At 32.3% G+C, this 24,154-nt stretch overlaps 1 protein-coding gene across 3 annotated transcripts; it reads left to right on the plus strand.

Moving 5' to 3' along the window:
• Positions 1-9,826: 9,826 nt before the first annotated feature.
• LOC109341312 lies at positions 9,827-23,918 on the plus strand. Of its 3 annotated transcripts, XM_019579188.1 has the most exons (28): positions 9,827-10,022; positions 10,399-10,469; positions 10,579-10,754; positions 10,835-10,899; positions 11,287-11,617; positions 12,246-12,312; positions 12,434-12,587; positions 13,989-14,156; positions 14,296-14,406; positions 14,571-14,780; positions 15,241-15,342; positions 16,166-16,387; positions 17,017-17,091; positions 17,194-17,274; positions 17,733-17,915; positions 18,005-18,160; positions 18,510-18,602; positions 19,063-19,134; positions 19,654-19,771; positions 20,185-20,369; positions 20,971-21,052; positions 21,430-21,534; positions 21,615-21,721; positions 22,710-22,787; positions 22,860-22,955; positions 23,323-23,418; positions 23,542-23,731; positions 23,782-23,918. In XM_019579188.1, the coding sequence occupies exons 2-27, from the start codon at positions 10,462-10,464 to the stop codon at positions 23,713-23,715; spliced, it is 3,315 nt and encodes a 1,104-aa protein (XP_019434733.1). In that variant the 5' UTR covers positions 9,827-10,022; positions 10,399-10,461; the 3' UTR covers positions 23,716-23,731; positions 23,782-23,918. The 3 variants fall into 3 exon arrangements, with proteins under 3 accessions (XP_019434733.1, XP_019434734.1, XP_019434732.1); XM_019579189.1 differs by having other exon boundaries at positions 9,827-10,125; positions 23,542-23,918; XM_019579187.1 differs by having other exon boundaries at positions 23,542-23,918.
• Positions 23,919-24,154: the final 236 nt, after the last annotated feature.

Below are 24,154 nucleotides of genomic sequence, written 5' to 3' on the forward strand. Positions count from 1 at the left end.
TCGCTAGAAAAGATGGATTAAAAGACATAATTTGCTAATTTCGGTTAGGGTGCATATCCATGGTCAAAAATGAAGTAGTGGAGAGGAAATGTACGAGAGACGAATGAGCTCCGAGATGTTGAGAGGGACGGCGTTAATGGCGGTGATTCGTCAGCAATGTCTTGAGGGAGAGTCTAGGTGAGACGAGTCTCATGTATTCATGGATGAGGTATTATGTTGGATCGGACAGTGCTCAAAGCGCAAACTAGACGACCTCTGATAACCCCTCTTTGCAATCAGGATTGATGAGAGGGATGCCTAGAAAGTGTTTGATACAATATCGTCCTGAAATGGACAGTTCCATTGGAACATATCGATCATATATCCTTGTGAGGAATAATTTTGGTGCGATCAAATCGGCTTGTTATGGGAACTGTACTCTCGGTTATTTCCAAATAGTTATTGAGAGAATAAAGGAGTAAGGATGGTGGACTCATGCATCGCATTGCATATTGATTCTAAATTCTCGAGTTTTATACTTTATTCATCGTTATTATATGCTTATATGATCACATGATATATTTGTACTCGTGTGTTTCTTGGTGTATTATTCCGTGTAATTCTACGACATCGATGACAAGTTTTTCATAGATGTTTTACTCTCTCTCTTTTCTTCTGGTGTATTTGTACGCATGTTCAGATGGACTCATCAGCACTGATCCGAGGTTATCGCTTCACTATCTCCCAGAAGGGGACATAAAGTGTTGAGAGTAATCAACACACTTACACAGGTCCTTGCGACCTAGAGCTGAATTGGGTAAGCAATGGCTCAGTTCTGCATCTTCCACCTTACTACACAGTTCGGGAGGCATCATTCACTCTGCCTGACAGAAGACCTGCAACCGCCGAACTTTCTGTACCGGCTAAAGCTCGAGGCATACTAGAAGTTGTTAGGACCTGGCCCCAAACATGATTCTCATCATCAGGATCGCCTCCAAGAGAGACAGACGGGGCCATGCCAAGGGGGTACACCCTGAAGCCGTCGATGGATTGGGGAGCGGATGAAGTGGAGGAGGAGGAAGTCAAGAGCGACTATGTAGAGCTTATCTGCTAGAAGATTCAGTTGAGGTCATTGAGATCTCTTCTGACTCGGAGGTGGAGGAAGACCCTAGCGAGGCTTCCAGTGCACCTCCGGTTTAGGAGGTTTCTCTTTTGTTTTGTTGTGATAGGAACCTGTGTGAGGTACTTTTTCTAATGTCAATGCCCCGACTTTATTTTCTTTGTATTTCAGTTTTTTTTATTTGTGGCGATGATTAGATTTCGCCTTGTATACAATTTTGTATTTATTCAAGAATTTTATGAATGAGAAGTATCCAGAAAAGAATTGTGTTCATTTAACTATCTTCAATATATTAAGAATTTTATTTCCGTAAGGTTTGAAAATGTGACGTCTTGAAAATGGAATAAGGTAAAAGTGAAAATGATTTGTAAGTTATAAGTTACATAAAAGAAAAAAAAGGAAAGAAAAATTTACCTATTTTTCTAAGAGATTAAATATATTAAATATGAAATAATTTTCGGGGCGTTTCCCAACTTAACCATCATTATTTTAGGACGGTCTAGGAGACAAGCGCCACTTACAAACATAATGATGTTAAAAAGGTAAATAAAATAACATTGAGCCCTACCCAATAACTCTACAACTTTTAGGTGTACAAAAAGTTCACATCTCTTGTCTACCTATCTTTGAATTCAAACAATATATTACAATGATTTTAACTTTAAATTACACACATACCCCACTTGATCACCCACTTAGACTAATTCATAATAATTCACAGCATCTAAAACTTAGCTCACAACTTACATACACTATCTTTATTCTCAACTCAACAACCTAAAAACATACAACAAAAATATGAATACACTCTTATTTTTATATCCTCATATTCTACTTTAGCACTACTTAACCTAACATATTAACATCTCCAAGTATTTACAACTCATGTCATTTATAGAATATATATGAATAATTTCATATGTTACTCATCTAAAAGAACCTTCACATCAAAACCTATAAAAGATGTGTTACACCCACATGATATCAAACAAATTAAATATATGAAGCTCAACTATAAGGATATATATTCCCTAAAGCCATTATAATGTTACTTACTCAATCATTCTGTCATCACATAACTTGCTCACACCCATAATTATTACTTGAAAGCAATCCTCTCATTCCCACTATTACTATCAATATTTTTAAATAACAAGCAGACATCAATTCACATCATTATCATTATCATTATCACTATAACATCACATCAATTTCTATATACCACACTATACATTTTTTATCATCATGGTAATCAAAATACACCTTAACAATCAAACACAGAACATGTTGGCATGTGGATATTTAACAATTGCAGGATAAGCATTATCACACTCAATTATTATCCAATAACATGCTTTCATGACAATGTGTATCAAATACAAATACTTTTATGATGGTAACTACAATTAAACTAATTATCAAAACATAACCTATTAACTAATAAGCATACAAGACTCAACTACATAGTCATGAACTCGACTCTCCAACTTTGAGGGAGTTGAAGAACTTTAATGCAATAATCTAAGACCATTTGGTCTTCTCCCTCACCTTAGTTGCTTGAACTTATAACTTTAACGTTGTTGAACTATTCTTTGCGTCACTGCAAGCGTCCACTTGACCCAAACATCAACACTTTCATCAAACATTGATCAAACACAATCAATTTAAAAAGACTCAAAATAGTTTAACATATCACATAAAGAGACACAAATAAGGTTACACTTTCCTGAAAACCAATTTCATCCATAAAAGATACCTTTGTAGTATTTTAAAATTATTAAAGGAGTAAAATCCAAATAAGTAATAGTAATAATTAAATTATATGATTAAAAGAAAATAAGGAAAGATAAACTATATAAATGAATAAACCAAAATATGGAGAAGTGCTCACAAATGATCAATACTACTCATTTTATTCATCTCTTCATGTGAGTAGTCATTTCAAATGAAAGAATCCACATGATCCCTCTTAAAGATAATAGTGTGAGACTAGGTATTTGGATGCAAGTCTCTCTTTATACTTGTACAGACTAATGTTAAATTGAAAAGGATTGATGATTGAAGCATGAATTTAGTATGAATCATACTCTAAACGATATAATAATGATATTGAACGCATGCTTAAGATGTTAAAATAGTTGAGCTTTTGTTAGTCGGTTAGTTAATTTGGTTAGGGTAGTTAGTGTTTTCCTCCCTTTATATAGATGATTCAATGTAACTTTGAAAATCAACTCAATTCATTCAATGAGAATATTATCAATCTTTGTTTCTCATTCTTCTTTCTTTAAGCTTTCTTTTATACACTTCTTGATTCATCAAGAAGCTTTCTTTTCATAGCTCTTACCACATTTTAACATGGTATCAGAGCTAATTATTTCTTTTTGATTGATTGCTTCCGCTTATCATACTTCCTTTCCAAGATTCATCAAAAGTTCAACAAAGAATCATCAAGAATCTAGCCAAGAAGTACCATGCCTTTCTTGCATCTGAAGCTATCATTAAGCAAATTTATCGTCTTATGGGCTTCGGTTTAAACAAGTTGTGCAATGGATGAGAAGCATAACTTCCAGAACGTACAACTTAGTCTCAAGTTCCTTGTCTCCTTATTGAAGAAAAAAAAAAGGAATTGAGGCAGCATTTCCAGGTTTAGATGAGGGCATTTTCAGTGGCATGTTCACAACAATATTTGTTTCTTTCAATTACCTTCTTTCATCTTTTATCAATGACAACAATAATCTACACATTCTTTTATCTATTACCCCCAATTATTTCTCATTTCTTTATTACTCTAGTTTCTTTACCCCTCTTTCTCTTTCATTAAAATCGCAACATTATAGTGTGTAATTTTTTCCTCGTTGAAGCAACATATAAGGATCAAGATTAAGGTCCATCTCATTTCTCTCTTTCATCCGTTATGATTGGTTTGCTTCTGTCAAATAGATGGTTAAGCATTGGATGAAATTGCTTCTGTCAAATGGTGGTTAAGCGTCAGTATTGCTTCACGTTCAGATTTCAAGACTGGGAGACGGTTGATTATAAAGTTAGGAATTAGCAAATTAGGTTTATGTTAGTTACTTGCTTTACGAGCTTTCTTTTCTTCTTTTCTCATGTATAAATAAACCATATTGGCTCACTTTTTATTAATCAACTCATTTCATTCAATGAGAATATTATCAATCTTTGTTTCTCATTCTTCTTTCTTTAAGCTTTCTTTTATACACTTCTTGATTCATCAAGAAGCTTTCTTTTCATGGCTCTTACCACATTTTAACATAAGAAAGAAGAATACAAGAAATTAGATAATTAGAGAATAGTGAAGTGGCTAATGTAGAAAGAAAGTTGGTGTCTCCTTTGTTTCTATTGTTAGGGTTATGAATTGAGATACAAATTGTAGTGGTGACTTCTTTTATACTGCTTGGAAACACAAGAGTTTGAAATATATATTTTTAGTAAAAATAAGATATATGGACTCTCACACTTCTAAAATTATAAGAAGAAACATATTTTATATTATAATAATATATCACACATTAGTAACAACAATATATAATTAATATAATTGTAAAGTTGTAAACTAAAAATAAATCTTTGTGTGATTAGGAATTAAAGCTAAAACGATTAAGATAAATATAATCAATCATCAATCTATAATTAATTCAAAATATCTTTTAAGTATATTCATATTCCTTTTTAGATTCATATTCTTTTTTAGATTCATCTATAAACATAATATATCTTCACCACTTACACTTATTTAAGTTAAAAATTAAACCAAATAAAATCTTAATTCTAGAAATCTTTAAATATTATGATAATAATCAACTCATATGAATAATAATTTTAAATTAAATAAAATTGTAATAAGGATGCACTCAAATCACTGAAGATTAATTGTTAGGATTAATTTAGTAATTCAATTTTAGATGGATTATCAATAAGAGAAAATCACAATGTTACAAACATATGGACGATCAATAATTTGCTGACAATATAAAAAATATTTACATTGTTGATATATATATATATATATATATTAAAATATTAAAATCACTAAAAAATGCACAACGAGCTAAAAATGCAATGGAACTCGTAACTTTGTGATTGACTCCACATATTCAAAAGTTAAGTTATGCCATATCCCCTTTAAATCATTGTTTATGTTTGTATTAAGATAGTAGAAAACTGTGGTTATCAGAATAAGTTATGCATGATTAAGACATGCCTAGATAAAATCAAGCTAATCATAACACGTGAATGCTAAAACCAATGCGACTTATGGTGGCAGATAACAAAAAACTTATTAAAACACTTTTTGAATCAACACTATTTCATAGTTAAAGTACTAATAAATACATGATGTACCCTTATTATAATATAAAATTTAAACATGAGTTATTCCGGAACAGAAAGAGATTTTATAATACAACATTTATTTGTCGCAAGAGGTATGAAATGAATGAGAAAACAAAAATATTATTATACAAGCTTTGTAAGTAAATGAATGAGAAAACAAAAATATTATTATACAAGCTTTGTAAGAAAATGAATGAGAAAACAAAAATATTATTATACAAGCTTTGTAAGTAAATGAATGAGAAAACAAAAATATTATTATACAAGCTTTGTAAGAAAATGACTGAGTAAACTTATATTGGTCTATACCTTTGTTTGTTTTAAACTGCTAATCACTTCAATTTACTAGAAGAGGGTAAAATCCTAGCACTAAAAGTGTATAGATATGTATACAGTCAATATATTATCTACCATTTATTTGTATTATTTTTATTTAAGAGTTAACAATAATTAAAAATGAATGATAAATGATATAATAACAATGTAAAAAACTCTTGATAATGTATATATATATTTCTCTTACTAGAATATTTGATGGGACTTTATCATGGAATGAAACGTGAAAATGATTTCAAGGGTAAATGACAAAATATATACTTTAAAGTTCCCCGGCCTATGTTCAATAACCAGATATGATAATATCTATCATTTTCTGGTAAGCAACTAATTCATTTCTGGGTTTGTGAATGTCTCTCCTAACAAATGTTGCTTTCAGGAATCAAATACTTGACCTTAGATATTCAGTAAAGTCTTATACTACTGGACTAACATCTTGTTGGTACAAATTGTCTATGTTTGATTTAATTAATATAATTTGATAAATTATTAGTTATTAGATACAAGTGCATATGTTTGATTTAATTAATTATTTGTTTAGAACTTAAGACAATTATGATTGAAGTGATATCTGATATCATTCTTATCTACAAGTTTGATTTCGATACATTCAATGATTCAAATATACATTGATCCGAGTTGATCATAAATTTGTTTTGTGACCATTTACATTTTGGAGAACAGAGAAAAATTAAGAATAATACTTCACATGATTCCAGAAGTTGTTTCAAGCACAAGACAAACACAATGAAAGTGATATGTGATATCATCCTTCTATATTGATTCAAGTTATTCATAAGGGTTCTAAGTTTGTTTTGTGAACATTTACAATTTTAAAGAACATCGAAAAATTAAGACTACTCCACATGATTTTAGACTTTGCTTCAAACCTAAGGCAATTATGATAAAAGTGATATGGGATACTCCCATTCTCTACATGTTTGATTTGGTTAAAATCAAATATACATTAAAAGAAAATATTTATGCACTCACAATGTATAATTTGATACATTGTCATTACATCATTTATCATTAATATTTAATTATTATTGACTATTCAAACAAATAATATAAATTAATAATGTATAATGTAATATATATGTACAAATTTTTACTTGTATAAATATTACATTCATACATTAATTCTAATTGTTCATAAGGACTACTTTCTTTTGTTACTATTAGTTCTTTCCATATTGAATGGATCTTGGAATATTGAACTTATCCAGGTTTGTTGATTTATTTAGATTTTATTGTACTTAAGAAGTTCTTTAGTGTACAACAATAATTATATAATAACAGAAATATAGGAATTTAAAGTTATCTCATAAATATAAATACAGAGAATTATTCACATGAGAATAATGCACTATTATAATAAATGAGAATACTTAGTATATACCACTAGATCTTGATTGAATGATTAAGATTAAAATATACATGACATGATTATCATGTGATCAATAACTAACTTTAATCCTAACCATTTATAATTGTTTGTAAAACTCGGATCTTTCATTATCACAATTTTTATATGAGAATTGTTCTCACTTGAATAGCTATCTATATCTATTCATAAATTGGAATTAAATATGTATATATCTATTAATTGAGGGCGCAAACTAACTATTAATTGATTGATCAGTACTAATCAAAGGACTAGAATAGAACAAAAGAGAGAACAAAGTAAGAAAAACAAGTAAATTATGAGATCAAAATACATTTTTACCTAAGAAAATTCTTTATAATACTTAATAAAGGGATGACACATGGATATATTAGATGATTTAGATTTTGACATTGGATCAAAAGTCATCTATAAATCCATATAAATCATATTTTAAATTATTAAATTCATACATATTCAAACTTAACACATAAATTTCATTCAATCAATGAATCAATGTTATTGGTTGAATAAATATCCAACCCATTTAAAAATTTAAATTAGAACTTAAAACACTCTAGAAAGAATCATCATTTCAATTGTTGTGAAGCATGAGGCGAATATTAAACTAGAAGAGACACTGTATTAGGTCTAACTGGTTTAAACGATTAAACTGTCGGGCTGAACCGAGTGATTCATATAATTAATAATTATGTATAATTATAATGAAATAAAATCTCTCCATCTTTTTTGGACCAATGTATAACAAAAGATTGAATATTGTTCATTTTTTTAAATTTTAAGTGAACCGTCTGATTTACTTTCCGGTTTAACACGACCAGACCAAAATATCTCTAGTTCAAACCGATTAGACTGTCCATTTTCATGTCGATCAGCGGTCAAACCACTTGGACTGTCCAGTTCTCAGAACACTGATTTCAAAGATTACTATTTTAATAAAGCATTTTCAAAATGTTTAAAAAAATTACTTTTTAAAAAACTCAATCTTTTATTTTTATTTTGAAGGAAATTATTTTTTAAATGTTTTTAACTTTTTTTTAAGACTAACTTTTAAAAGTGATCTTTTGAACTTTCCAAAAATCATGTTTTATAATATTTATAAGAATATGATGTTTAACGTTCCATATCTAAAATTTTTAACAAATATTTATACAGTTATGTGTTCAAGAATAAATTTTTAATATTAATCAAATTCATATAATATAATTAGTCTAATCCATCATTTGAGTAGGTGCTACTTAGAGTATAGGTAAGTACAATAATTTAATATAATAAAAAATCAAAATGACATTGAGAAGCACATACAAAGAAAATAAAAGTTGAAACAATGAAGAAAATTGAAAAACAAATAACAATATTTGTAAATGTTTGTTCTTTTTATGAATTTAATATTTACCCAAATGAACATGTCTATTTGATATACTGAATAAATTTATTCATTATTAAATTATCAATTGAATTATATTCATTAACTTTAATATATGATTTTAATTGTTATATGAATTTTACATAACTTTTTCAACGTCTACTTAATAAGCATCTCTCCCCTTTATAGTTTATAGTGGCTGAATATATAGAAATCATTTTAAGTCCCACCTATTTTATAACGAGTTTAAAATTTATATATTATTAGTGTAAAGTTTTTTATATTATCAATATATCATTCGTCATTGATTTGTATTATTTTTGTTTGACAATCAATAATATTTAATATATTAATAATAAATAATTTGCTGACAGCTAAAATCACTTATACTGTTAATATATACCTATTATTAAATCATTTTATAATTGCATAAACTTTTTAGGGTTGAATGGTCCTTGGGTGTCTTGACCAAGTGGTAAGAAGTTGGATGCTTTTATTCAAATTAAATTATAATCTCAACAAAAGCTATAAAAACAACTGACCCTGGGCTTTTTATGATTCAAATTAAATTATAATCTCCACGGCTCCATCTAACAACAAGATTCTTGACAATTATGAATATTTACAGTATTTTCTTTTAGTTATGCTTTCCCATGTCATTATGAAAACTTTAGGCCTATTAAATTTTATTCTCCAAACTACATTTTATAATGAAGATGCATGGATTGCTCAAATAATTTTAGGGACTCTTATGTTATCATTACATTCTACAATTTTAAGTTAGGAACTTAATTGATAATTTGCTAATGTGAATAACCAGTGTGACAAATATTTACCATGTCTTGAATTATGATATACTTTCTAACAAAATTACAAAACTTGGAGTTCTTGTACTGATTCTTTTTATTAACCACCATTACTTGACGAAAGATTATATATTAACCATCATCAAATGATTTTTTTAAAGTGAAAAATAATTTTTAACCTTGGAAATTATAATTTTTTTAGAATAAAATATTTCATAATATCATATTATAAGATAAATAGTATTGAGAGAGTTAATCACACATATCTGTAGATGGATGTTTCCGGCTTGAACAAGATTACCTCTAGTGCAAAAGTGCGAATATACCAATAAGAAACAAAAAAATATTATAAGATAAATTATTATCCAACCAATAAAATTGTATATTTATACTTTATTTTTTGTGACTATTTCTCGTTCTTCTTTTATCAACTGATAGTTAGAAACGGCACTGTCGCTTTTGCAAGCTAAGATAAAAAAAAATATGATTATTAATCAGCGTACATAGTCCAATTTCTAATCCTCAGCATCACAAAAATTCATTTTGTTTTTCCTCACAATAATTGGATTGGATCCAAATTTTGAAACTTGAGCTCTCTTAAATCACAGTCTTCTCAGCTCAACTCAACTAACCCAATTCCATTCACCCCAAAAGGTTCAATTTTTGCATTCAATTCGCATACCCTTTTGAGTTTCTGACTTTCCCCTCTCTCACTTCCACTACATTTTCAAGATCCACTGTTTAACAGCGATTCCTGGTAGCAATCTGTTTGGTTATTGGGAATGAAATTAAAAATGGGTTTTTAATGGGTTTTTGGTTTTTTGTTGAAAAGTTTCGTTTTTCACTTGCTTTTTGATGAAATGCTTGAAAAATCTGATTTGGGTCTAATCTGATTTCGTGTTCTGTTGAGTGTTGACTACTAAAAAAAGAGCTTAACTCAAATGTTGTTTTTATTCTCTGTAACTGAGCATGATTTCAGTTTTCAAATGTTGGAATTATTTTTAATTGTTCTTAATTGATCATGTTGTAGAAATATCTCAATTGCTGAAGTTGGTTGCAGTTCAACTTCAACATAGTTGTAGCCTAATTAGCCATGGAAGAGTAAGTGTCTCTTTATTGCTTCATTACTTATTAGATTTTTGGTATCCAAATTTTGCTAAGTAGATTTAGCATGTTATCCTTACTTGTGGTGATTTTCATGAATTTTCAGAGAGAATGCCTTAGAGCTTCTCCAGCGATTCAGAAGGGACCGGCGTGTCCTTCTTGATTTTATACTGTCAGGGAGCTTAATTAAGAAAGTTGTGTTGCCACCTGGTGCAGTTACACTGGAGGATGTGGATTTAGATCAAGTCAGTGTTGATTATGTTCTTAACTGTGTCAAAAAAAGTGAGTTGAGTTTGGTTCCTTACCTTATTTACCATTTTTTTGCCTTTCCTTGGTTTGATTTATATATCTCTTTTATATAGGTTCAATGCTTGAGCTTTCAGAAGCAATTAGAGATTATCATGATCATACTGGATTACCCCAAATGGTATGTTAGGATTTGGTCCTTTTTATAATGATTTTTGTCAATTGTGTATTTGTGTGTATGTCCATTTATACACATTAGGTATTATTACAAATGATGTATTTATTTGTCTTGTGCACTTTTTGAAGACAATTATATGCTAACATCATTCTTACTATGTTAAGAAGACATCGTTGGATTTTATTTATCTTATCCAACATGTTACGAGTTACGACTGGAGTGTTCTTCCCTTTTATAGTAAATGCTAATGGATATGATGCATCTTCGAAACTCATGCTAATTATTTCCAGTCATTCATTTAATGTCATGTTCCCTCCTATCTTTAAAGCTTTTGTTCAATAGTTGTGAGGATCATGTTTAAATTTCAAATACTTCTTCTGGCTTGAACAGAGTGATACAGGTTCAGTTGGTGAATTTTATTTGGTCACTGATCCCGAGTCTTCAGGTTCACCTCCCAAAAGGGCACCGCCACCTGTTCCTATTTCCATAGTGCCTCTTGTAGCTGTTTCCATTCCACCTCCTATTGCTGAACCATCTTCAGTTGTTTCAAATGTATCGAGGTCAGAGTCTTTTGGATCTACACAAGAAAAGGAACTAACTGTGGATGACATTGAAGACTTTGAGGATGACGACGACGCTTCCATCCTTGAAAGTTTCAGGGCTAAAAGGACTCTAAATGATGCTTCTGATCTTGCAGTAAAATTGCCTTCTTTCTCCACAGGTGATTGCTCTAGAACACTTATGTGTTGGATAACTTCATTTCACCCCCATTAATCATATGCAGTCTAAATATTATCAAATGAATTGTATTTTGACTTGAAGTATGTGGAATATATAATGCTCGATCATAAAACATGTTCGTTGGACAAAGCATTGATCTCTAAATCTTTTCTAATTGTTTCGCCTATGCTGGATTGCTGAGTTGAAGAAGTCATTGCTAAAGTGAAACCTGTATAATAAGCGCTGCAACATTTCTATGATTTCCGTTTTGCCTTTTTAGGGGATGTATTGACTAGAAATTTATTCCCCCATTTTTTATGGCATAAAGTAGTTTTCTTGGCTTATAGCCCATGTATATTTCACGGGATGTTCCTATTATGGATATCCAGGGATTGGAGATCTCTTTTGGGATGGTGGTTTTGTATATTTTATTTTGTAGCTCTAGAAGGATTTCTTATCGTCCTTCTCTGTACTTCTCTTCTTCACAGTTTCACTTTTCACTTAATTTCTCTTTTTAAAGAAAATGAGTAAGCTATAACTTTTGGATGATTCATACATCAAATATAAGTTGAAAGGTATAAAATTAAGCTATGATGAATTTTCGTAATTTGTGGTGTTACTGCTTCTAGGTGTCACAGATGATGATCTCCGTGAAACAGCATACGAGGTCCTCTTGGCCTGTGCTGGAGCCACAGGGTATGCTTTCCTAGTAATTGCTATGTTGTTTAATTTTCTAGGATCTATTTTCCATGTGAAAGATTTATAAGTTTATTCTTTTCTATATGTGAAGTTATTCCATCTGTTTCTTTTATAATAGGGGTCTGATTGTCCCATTGAAAGAAAAAAAGAGAGAAAAAAAATCCAGCTTCATTAAGAAGCTTGGACGCAGTAGAAGTGGAAGTGTTGTATCCCAGTCGCAGAGTGCTCCTGGACTAGTTGGCTTGTTGGAAACCATGCGTGTTCAAATGGAGGTATATAGGGGCTCAGGTTCCATTTACTCATACTTTGGTCCTTCCATTGAATTTTTCCACCAAGATTCTTATTCTCCAATCTTGCTATGTATACTCATCTAATGTGCAAGGACCTTTGTTTTCCAATATAGTAAAACCATTCAAATTCTAGAAATAATCTCCTCACTTGCAAGGGTAAGGCTGCGTCCCCAGACCCCGTTAGATGGGGGCCTCATGCAGTGGGCCGCCCTTTCATTATTATACTGTGGCTTCCCCTTCCCCGAGGGAGGTGGTGCAGAAGCTGTGTTGGCATTTATTATGAGGGATTCTGTAGGCTTGTCTATTTTTATTATAGAAAATTAAGTCTCAAAGTTAAGGTTCTCACTCACATGCCCATTCTTTAAAGTAATACTTGGCACTTGCTTCTAAGAAATTATTACACCTAAATAGAGTTATGATCTCTGAGAAAGTGTGTAAAAGATCACAAAATGATGAGAGAGGAGAGACAGAGAGTTTGACATGAAAATAACTTTTATTAACTCACTATTTCACACAGTGGTCTAGAATCATCCATAACTAACTGCACACAGAAGTAACTCAACAGCATAACATACTCTAACAGATTTGATAATAGTTATTTCTATGAAGCTCTGCTCTTCAAATGATAGACTTACATAGTGATAGGAACTTGATTTCCCCCTTTTTTGTCTATTTCATTTTCCCTCTGGTTACAAAGGAGTTGGTAGGCTAAAGCTGGGATGTAAAGGGAAGAGAATTGAGAAAGGAATAGAGAAAAAGATAGAATTTCTGTTTTCTGTTATTTCTCAATGATTAGTTTGCATCACTACAATGATCAAGAAGTATTTGTAGTTGAGGACTTCAGTACAAGTGTTCTACACCGTGCTGCACTTCCAATGATTAGTACACTGCTGTACTGGTACAACCAGTCAGTAACTAACTGACAGTACAGTTGTACCTCGTTTATAACTTTCAGCTAACCTAAACTAACAAATGAACGAGCCTTATAGAGTTTCTATGATACATCCCTTATCCCTAACATGAGGCAAAGTGAACTCCGTGGGATATATGATCTCCAGATTAATCAGTCCCCAAAGTGGTTTGGTGCCACTGGAGCTAAGGCTCTTTGTGACCTTGATAGGTTTTGAATCTATGATCAGTTCGATATACATTATGGATTCCATTTAACATTCCTTCTCAGGACTCATGAACTTTGCTTAGTTTGTCTATAGGTTTATCTTTTAAAGCTTTGTTTATACTCATTCCCTACAGATGCAACATTTAGCAATCTTATTATTTAGCTGGAATAGACAGCATATGTTTGTAAACTGTGTATAATATAGTATCTTAAATTTGTGTTTTCTTATATGTTCTGCACCCATATTTATAGATGTGTGAATGCAGATACCTGAGTCAATGGATGTAAGGACAAGACAAGGATTGCTAAATGCTCTTGTGGGAAAAGTCGGAAAAAGGATGGATACTCTATTGATTCCTTTGGAGTTGCTTTGCTGTGTTTCACGCACAGAATTTTCTGATAAAAAAGCTTTTATAAGGTGGCAAAAGAGGCAGGTAGTGTAATCTGTTATAGAAACTTCTTTGCTCTCCATCCACTCTATTGGCTTGTAATTCTGTTGATGAAAAGATGACGCTGATGTATGTAGCAATTTTTTTGTCTATGTTGAACATTTCCAAATTTGTGTCAGTACAGTTAAAAGTTCTGGAGGAGGGGCTTGTTCACCACCCTGCAGTTGGATTTGGTGAATCTGGGCGCAAGACAAATGAGTTGAGGATTCTTTTGGCAAAGATTGAGGAGTCTGAGGTGTGATATTCTCCATTCAGATGCTTTAATCTATTAGCATCGTTTTCTGTTTGCATTAGATCATAAGAATTAGCTTACCTTCGTATTATGTCTGATTGGCTGTGTCTAACATGATTCTACTAAATGTGCTCGCTTTATTTCACACTTTTTATTTGCTTTTTTAGTTTCTTCCATCTTCAACTGGTGAACTTCAAAGGACAGAATGTTTGAGGTCTCTGAGGGAGATTGCCAATCCACTTGCTGAGAGGCCTGCTCGGGGTGACTTAACTGGTGAAATATGCCATTGGGCAGATGGTTACCACTTTAATGTCAGACTATATGAGAAATTACTTGTCAGTGTATTTGACATGCTCGATGAGGGAAATCTGACGGAGGTTGGTGCCTTTTTCTTTCCAAGGCCATTATATCATGATAGTTTAAGCCATTTTTCATTGCTCAGTTACCCCTTGTGGTTTTTCCTATGTTTAAATTTTTTATAACAAGTGATGTTGTATGTCGTTCCCGAGTAGATGGGCTGTTCAATTGATGTTTCCTATGATTTTGTTAACACAAAGGAAAGGGAGGATTACTGTAGATTATGTATTTAGTTGCAATGCACAACTTGGAATAAGAGTTACATCCTTCTATCTTGTAATTATTTTCCTTAATGATTTTATTTTTCTATAAAAAGGACAGATAACAAATAATTATAATGAAACTTTGATATAAGAAACTACCAACAAATAATTGTAATGAAACTTTGGTATAAGAAACTACCAAGTAAAATAGAAAGGACATTTACCACTTCCATAAATTTCTCCGAACTGTGTCATCTGTTGCTCACCTTGTCTGCAGGAAGTGGAAGAAATTCTTGAACTTTTGAAGTCAACTTGGCGAGTATTAGGGATCACTGAGACAATCCATTACACCTGCTATGCATGGGTTTTATTTCGTCAGGTCTGATTGCATTTTATTTTCTTATTTTTATTTAAAAGAATCACTGTTAATTTGTGTAGCTGGATTGCTATGCTGTATTATTGTTGATAACCTCAACCTATTTCTAATCTGAACAAAACTGTAAGATACACTTGTTGTTGTCTCTTCTAGTACTAATTGCCTGTTATCACTTTGAGGCCATGTTTTTCCGTATTTCTTTTCCACGCTTCACTCCCTACAGACTACAGCCAGTAAAGTCCTATGTTTCCCCACCTCATTTTTCTTTCTGTAGCCACTTTTTCTCACTGAAACGAGAGCAGTTTGACCTGTATTAGTTTAGACCCTAATCTAACCTTGTAGATAATACATTTAGGAACATTGAATATGAACTCTTATTCTCCATGACCATGAGAATAATGTGTGCCTTAAAGCTTTAAAGTTGAACATGAAGAATCTGAACTCCGGAATGTAAGAACAAGCAGTTTAAGATTTTGAATGAATATTTAAAATTAGCACAATCTATAATCCCAGGTTTTTTTCCTATTCAATTTTTTAATATGTTTGCGCCATTTTTGTTGACTTGATTTAGTTAAGACAATAACATCTTTTATTTGCTGATAATCAAGATAAAGGTCACCTGGTAAAAATCCCACCAATAGGGACACACTGACATGCTATTTAGCTCGAGTTCCTTCGTTGTTTTGCTTTATTTGTTCCTTTTCTTTTCTGTGATCGATGCACTACTTGATTAGCTAGTATTTGTTCAAGAATGAGAGAACTTTCTTTTTGTCACGGTTAGTTAATGCATTATTTAATGTCAACTTATTTTTTTGTGGGATTGAAGTATGTTATCACAAGGGAGCAAGGAATTTTGCTGCATGCAATTGAGCAGTTAAAGAAAATACCACTGATGGAACAGCGAGGCCAACAAGAGAGGTTGCACTTGAAAAGCTTGCGCTCCAAGGTTGAAGGTGAACTGGATATTTCTTTTCTACAGTCTTTCTTGACACCAATTCAGAGATGGACTGACAAGCAGCTTGGAGATTATCATCTGCACTTCAGTGAGGTTTGTTGAACTGTTTACATTATTAGGTACTTCTAGATAAGATGAGATACTGGGATATTTCTATATATAAATTTTCTGATTGTTGAAGAGCTTTTGTGAAGTAATATTTTGTTCTTATCTTTCTCTTTTGATATTGGCTGTTTTAGGAGGATCCTTCATCCTCCTTGACTTAATAGTAAATATTTAAGCACTATGGTGCACCAATTGCAATGTAATAAGTGTACAATTCACATCTAATATAATAGTTGGTTGGAAACTATGCCTTCATTTGTGAAAGTACTATGCCACCAGAATTTGTAGAATGTTTCTGTAAGAAGACATGGAGGGTCCTGGTGGATTCAATCCATCAAGGACATTGAGTTACTAAAGAGGAATCAGTTCTTGTTGCATCTGTTGCCAAAATTTATAATTTCAGCATGTATTTAGATTTTTTGAATTGATTTCTAGCTGTTGTAACTTATAATTGCATGCTATTATTTGTTTCGTTTTATTTTATTTTAACCAAGAGTCTTGAAGCCCTTTTCTTTCTTTTCTCTTGAAAACTTGGTTCGATTAATAACCACTCGTTTCTGATATATTGAAGTGCACCTTTAATTTTTCTTTTGCAACATTTCCCATATACATTGTAGAGTTCAGCAACAATGGAAAAGATTGTAGCAGTTGCAATGATTACCAGGAGGCTTCTTCTGGAAGAACCAGAAACTGTGTGTAATTTGGTTTGATGATATATTACGGATTTTTGTAAAAATTTACAGTAGGATTTTAAATTTTTGTTGTTTAAAATTCCTTTTACCATTTTCCTGCAGACGATGCAGTCCTTTCCAGTTAGTGATCGTGATCAGATAGAGTTATATATATCATCATCAATTAAGAGTGCATTTGCAAGGGTGAGTGTTCTTGTTGATGATGGAAATTCTTATAACGTAGTTTATGTCGTGAAGATGTTTGAATATCTAAGGAGTTCATGCATGTTAGATTTCTGCGTCGAAATTCTGACTTGTTATTCTAGGATTATCTCCCACTTGACTGATAATTGACAGGCAAATAACAAATCTCTTGTTCATTGATAATGATAATACTGCTTAAGTGCAATTTTTTTTATTTATTGAAAAAAATGCTCAAGCGAACTTTTTAAAACATTCCAATGGAGTTCTGTTGGAGCTTTACACACTCACACACACATATCAGAGAACCATTGGAAATTCAGAAGCAAAGAAGTGTTTTAAATGTTCATGGGAACAATTGCTTTTTATTCTTTTTCAATTGCAAACTACAGGATAGGGGAAGACTTTTTGTGCTTTCCATTCCCATGCCTATCTTTAAGGACTCTTTTTACTCTCTGCAGACATTGCAAGTTGTTGAAAGGGTAGATATGTTGCATGAACATCCTTTGGCATTGCTTGCCGAAGAACTGAAGAAGCTCCTAAAAAAAGATTCAGTAACTTTCATGCCTGTTTTATCTCAGAGGCATTCCCAAGCAGCTGTTGTATCTGCATCATTAGTTCACAAACTTTATGGCAACAGATTGGTGAGTGTCTATATTATTTGTTTTTTCTCCCGATCACATTGTCGAATATATATTTGAGATGACAATTTTATTTGATTGTATTTTTTCAGAAACCCTTTGTAGATGGTGCTGAACATCTGTCTGAGGATGTCATTTCTGTATTCCCTGCAGCTGAAAGTCTAGAGCAGTTCGTAATGGCACTTATTACATCTGCATGCCAAGAGGAAAATGCTGAGATCTTGTTCAAGAAATTGAGTCTCTACCAGGTTAGACAGTTAGATTACTTTTGTAGTACACAAAACTCTCTTCCCTTTTCCTTGGTTCTGGTAGAACCAATCTCTCAACATAGAAGCTCCTCTCGACCATGTCTTTCTCTGTGTATAATAACAGCCATGAAGTATCCACAGGTGGAAAGTGATGGAAAAATTAGAAACCCTGTATACTTGATCAGATATATCTTGCTATCATTTGTATAAAAGTGTCCTGTCTGCATTGCCATGTACATTATCCTTGTACTTGTTAGAAAAGATGCCATCAGAAATAATCGGCTTTCTTATAATTAGATCAGCCATGATTTATTCTAAACTTTTGTAATTGTATTCTTTTTTGTTATAGATTGAGACAAAGTCTGGAACATTGGTTTTACGCTGGCTCAATTCACAGCTTGGAAGAATTTTAGGTTGGGTGGAGCGGGCTATTCAACAAGAGGTAAAATCCTATATCAGCCGTTGTCAATTTATGTATTTGGAATTGAAGGATTGTAGATAGGAAAAGAGAGTAGACAAAAGTGATGTGAATTGCTTGAGTTGCTTAAGTGATTTTGCACTCAGCATGTTGATAATTTGATATTCGTATTCATGGTAATAACTGCAAATAATAACAATAATACTACCTAGGTACATTTGTACATGAATTACATGTTCATCAACCTGAGACTTTATTACTGATATGTCCAACACTCTTTGACTATGATATTGCCAACATTCCCCCACAAGCTAAAGCTTCTCAAGCTTTAGATTGTTACAGTTAAGCACACCCAAAAAATAACACTATTATTGATATGTCCAACACTATTTGACTATGATATTTCCAACAATGTATATTTGTTCTTTTCTTAGGTTAGGTCTATTTACAAATGTTTTAATATTTTGTAAATATACTTTTACAGCATTGGGACCCAGTATCTCCTCAACAGCGGCATGCTGCTTCTATTGTAGAAGTTTACAGGATTGTGGAGGAGGTAAGAATGTGGTAGTGTTTCTGGGATGTGTGATATAGTTGTACAACAATATTTTTTCATGACCTTCCATTCTTTCCAACTGCAAAAGATATGTCAAGAATTTGGTGGTTTTTCACTTACATTGCTTAGGAGATCAAGGTGTATAACAACTTATCTTAGACCCATGTGTGTTCTTACTGCTTTTGTGAACATTAGTGGAGATCTTACCAAACTAGTATTTCAGGTTAATTTCCACGATAATGCAGTGATAGCAAGTTTTCCTTGCTAAACTTGCTGATGAGAAGCTGTAGCACATGAATTTCTTTGTAGCCGAAATACTTTCTTATTAGTTTTTAGTGCCACGGTCAAATTCTGGCTTCAAAACCTAAATTAATTTTAGGTCGAAAACCCATTTCTGAGCATTTGACTGTTACTTTTATTAATTTTAGGTCAAATTTTTATTTCTATTAATTTCCCGCAATTTTGTATGACATGTTAAACGCTGCACATTCAATTGATTTGCTGTTTTATTCGGTGCAGACAGTTGATCAATTTTTTGCTCTTAAAGTTCCAATGAGGTTTACAGAACTGAATAGTTTGTTCCGTGGCATTGACAATGCTCTTCAAGTGTATGCTAATAGTGTTGTTAATGATTTGGGTAAGTAGATGCTACATATTTTTGTTTGCTTACAGTTCTTATTGTTCATGGTATCCACCATAGGGATTTGGTAGATTTATGATATTTGTTAATTCTTACTCATTGATATCCATATCAAATGACCAGGAAAAAAATTATCCATATCAGGCTAATTTGGCGAATTTTTTTCTTGGTGCATCCTAAAACTTGGTGGCTAAGTTACTAATTACTTTTTACCCCTTGTAGAAGGGTATTATTCTCTACGTCCTTAATTATTTTCAATTACTTGACTAGAATTCCTTAGTAGATGGTGTGATTCTTATATTTATGTGTTTCTAAAAAGACTTCCTGATATATCAGGTTGTCATTCTCTGGTAAGAGTTATGCATATGATGTATTTGTATGAATGCTAAAGTTCCCTTTCAATTATGCAGCAAGCAAGGAGGATTTAATACCACCTGTTCCTATTCTCACTCGATACGGAAAGGAAGCTGGAATAAAGGCTTTTGTAAAGAAGGAACTGTTTGACACTCACACTCGTGTGCCTGATGAGACAACGCCCAACGAAATCAGTGTCCTAGCAACTCCAACACTTTGTGTTCAATTAAATACATTATATGTGAGTGCAAGCAAACTTGAACTGCACCTACATTTTTTTCCACTTAAGTTTGTGTGGTTTTGAGGGTATCTCTTGTTCTTTCTTCATTTCAAGCTAATCTACCTCGACCTTGCTTAGTGATGAACAACCATCTTTTGCATGATTGCTAAGCCTATATGCAGAAGAACTTCTCTCCATACCTAGTGCCCAAGTTTATATGTCAAGTTCATGAAGATAGTCACTGCTTAGAACGTCTACTCGAAATGCCTAAACAACAGAAGAATTACAACTATTAAAGCACAACTCTAGAAAACCTTCAGAAATTAAAGACCATTCTATAAAAAAAACCTTTAGAAATTAGAAGGGATTGGCTTCTCAAAGAGAGTGATAGGCTAAGTTGGAGGAAAACCTTAGAGTTTAATGTCTTTTCTAAGAACACTTATGGATTTTGGTTTTGCATACTTCTGTTCTTACCATTGTATATTTTGGTTGGTTTATTTCATTCTGGATTGAAGGTTTTAGTTTTTCTCTCCCACTTTTTTATTAGTTTTTGTCAATTATGAAATATATGTTAATTGTTTTTGAAGCATTAAGCTAATATAAGTTTTTCTGCTTCCTACAGTATGCAATTAGCCATCTAAATAAATTGGAAGATAGCATTTGGGAGCGATGGACAAGTAAAAGGTCCCAGGAAAAACTCATAAGTATGTGGCTGTACTATTATATGTATTAGTTATGCTATTCATACTGATTTCGAAGTCTTCTATTATTGTCATTTACCCTGTTGAAATTATAGGGTTTAGATATTTTGTATTCATGATATTATGATACAAAAGACATATACTAATCCCTATTTATACTAATATAGACTTCTAATTAAATAAAGAAACAAATCATAAAAGATAAAATAAAGTAATCTCAATCCTAAGATATTCTCTCTATATCTAAGTATCATATGAGATATTCTCTCTATATCTAAGTATCATCAAGATATTCTAAGATATAATTAAAATTTCTTAATTGGTCACAGTACTGAACTGTTTCTTTTGCTTTTACATTTCTACAATCGTTATGTCTATAGGGAAGTCCATAGACGAGAAATCCAAAAGTTTTTCCCAAAAGGATACTCTCGATGGAAGTCGAAAAGCTATAAATTCTGCTATGGACCGCATTTGTGAGTACACTGGTGAGAATCTGGAACCTCGTTTATTTCCTTGTAAATCAAAATTTTCTTTTATGCATTGTATTGAGTTAATCATTTTTCAGGAACTAAAATCATCTTCTGTGATCTGAGAATACCATTTATGGACAACTTATATAAACCCACTGTCTCTGGCTATAGGGTGGATGTACTTATAGAACTAGTTGACATGGTAATGTTTATCTCGTCATAAAGATGTCATTATTTTATGTTATACTTGTTAGATGACTTTCAATTTGTTAATATTATATCATGCCAAAAGAGAAATTACATTTTGCATCAATCTCATTCTACTACTCTCCCCATTTATTTATCAGATTATATTCAGAGTTAGATATATGTATACTTGATGATATACATAGTTGGTCCTAAGCTCAAATAAAATGTGAATGTTGTGTTAGGCAGTTAACAATCAATGCAAAACTTTGTCGAATCATATCATATGGATTAATGATGTAATAAAGTTAATGCTTGATTGTTGGCCAGAAGCAACATGTTATATTGCTCGAGTACAGTGTCAATTGAGCATGGGCTGCTGCATCGCCGCATGGATGTAGTCAAAAGTTGATAGAGCATTATGGTGCCTTTCGATCCATGTAACCAACCCCACCTAGTGGGACTAAAGCTTGGTTTTTATTTGAATTCAAAGTTAGGCATATAATATTGTTAAATGTGACTCATTGTTTATTGTTTTCCCTGCTGTCAACTGTAAATCATAAGTTAAACATGTACTTTATTCTTTATGATAGTGCGATGAAAAAGAAATAGAAAAGGTGTTTAGACTAGTGGCCCATGAGTATTAGGCTTATCACTATTGATTGTATCACTTTCTTAGTCAACCAATTGCACCTTTAGGTAATGGTAACTTGGTAAGTCCATTTAGTGTCATGAAATATTTGGTAATGTAACATGTATTCAACTTATGCATCACTCACCGTATCAATGTGGTTGGCCAACTCTTCACATATTTGCCCATTGGGACTACATTCGTTTGATCCTCCTCCGTCGGGACGTGGAGCTTAGCTCAGGAACATAAGGGTTTTTCTTTTTAGACAGTGTTTTCTTTTTATATATATCAATGTTGTTCATTTGAAACTCTGATAATACTTTTGATGCAATTGATCACATGGTTTCTAATTTTTATTTTTCACTTATTGCAGGAACTTAGTCAACTTTGTGATATTGTTGTGGAGCCTCTCAGGGATCGCATCGTGACGAGTCTTCTCCAGGCATCATTGGTTGGTACCTTAGCCTTGCTTTTTGATAAATTAGTATTAACATTGTCATTTAAACATTTTCCCACTTGCCAGGACGGCTTACTTCGCGTGATCCTAGATGGGGGTTCATCAAGGGTTTTCTTTCCTGGTGATGCGAAATTATTAGAGGAAGATCTGGAGGTCCTAAAGGTATCTTACTATAGTCATTTCAATGCCAAAAGGAAACTGTATCTGTAATTTGCAACAGGCAAATCAGATATTGCGATTTTATTTCACCTTCACAACAAAATAAGAGTTTGAGTGGACTAATGGTTATGTCTGTGAATGGCTAAGCTTGACTTTGCCAATGTAGAAAATGATATTATTTTTTTAAGATAAGAATGAAAGCTTTATTAAGAATGAAGTGCAAGCCACCAAAGAAAAGCTAATTTTTTTGAAAATTTCTATCTCTGGTAGAGTTTTTGGTATTTTTTGTTAGCACTTGAATGACAGCAACAATGGCCTTTAATTCCTGGAATTTCCCCATCTTTAGCTTCATTGTGTATGCATCCTATAGGAATTCTTTATATCTGGAGGTGATGGGCTTCCTCGGGGTGTTGTCGAAAATCAAGTTGCTCGTGTCCGACATGTCATCAAGTTGCATGGCTACGAGGTTAGTTCAACTACTCCTATTCTCTACCGAAATCTCACATCATATGGCCATGCATGTAATGAATTATTGCGTTCTGATTCTTCAAGTTTCGTGATTACTATAATAATCCATACAAATTTTCAGACTAGAGAGTTGATTGAAGACTTGAAATCTGCTAGTGGCCTAGAAATGCAAGGTGGAAAAAGCAAACTTGGTGCTGATTCCAAAACTCTCTTAAGAATATTATGCCATAGGAGTGATTCAGAAGCCTCACAATTTCTCAAGAAACAATTCAAGATGCCTAAGTCTTCTGCTTAGTGTAATGTGTACAACAAGGGAAAGTAGCAACCTTTCCATTTTGGTGCTACCTTTATGTGGATATTCATTGCTATGCTAATTCACTAATATTTGTAACAAACTACAATGTTGTTATTCTTCATTTGTATAATTTACTCAATGTGGATACTGTAAGAGTTGAATCAATTGAAGTTGCAATTCATTTTTATGAGGGATAAATTATATAAATGTATGTGCTGTTTATCACCTTTCTACTAATCAATTTGTAGTCTGATCTATCTAAAAGTGTAAGGAACATAGCCATTTAATTGATGAATATGAAACTCTAATGGTTGGTAAAATATTTGAAAAAAGAAAAAGGAAAGTAACGTCCATGAATGTAAAAATGTGAAGGGGAATATATAGTGTTGGTTTTCGAGTGAATTAGGGATGAAAATAGGGCGAATCTTTCTAGTGTTTA

This window comes from Lupinus angustifolius, unplaced genomic scaffold, assembly GCF_001865875.1.
Source record: "Lupinus angustifolius cultivar Tanjil unplaced genomic scaffold, LupAngTanjil_v1.0 Scaffold_428, whole genome shotgun sequence".
NCBI lineage: Eukaryota > Viridiplantae > Streptophyta > Magnoliopsida > Fabales > Fabaceae > Lupinus > Lupinus angustifolius.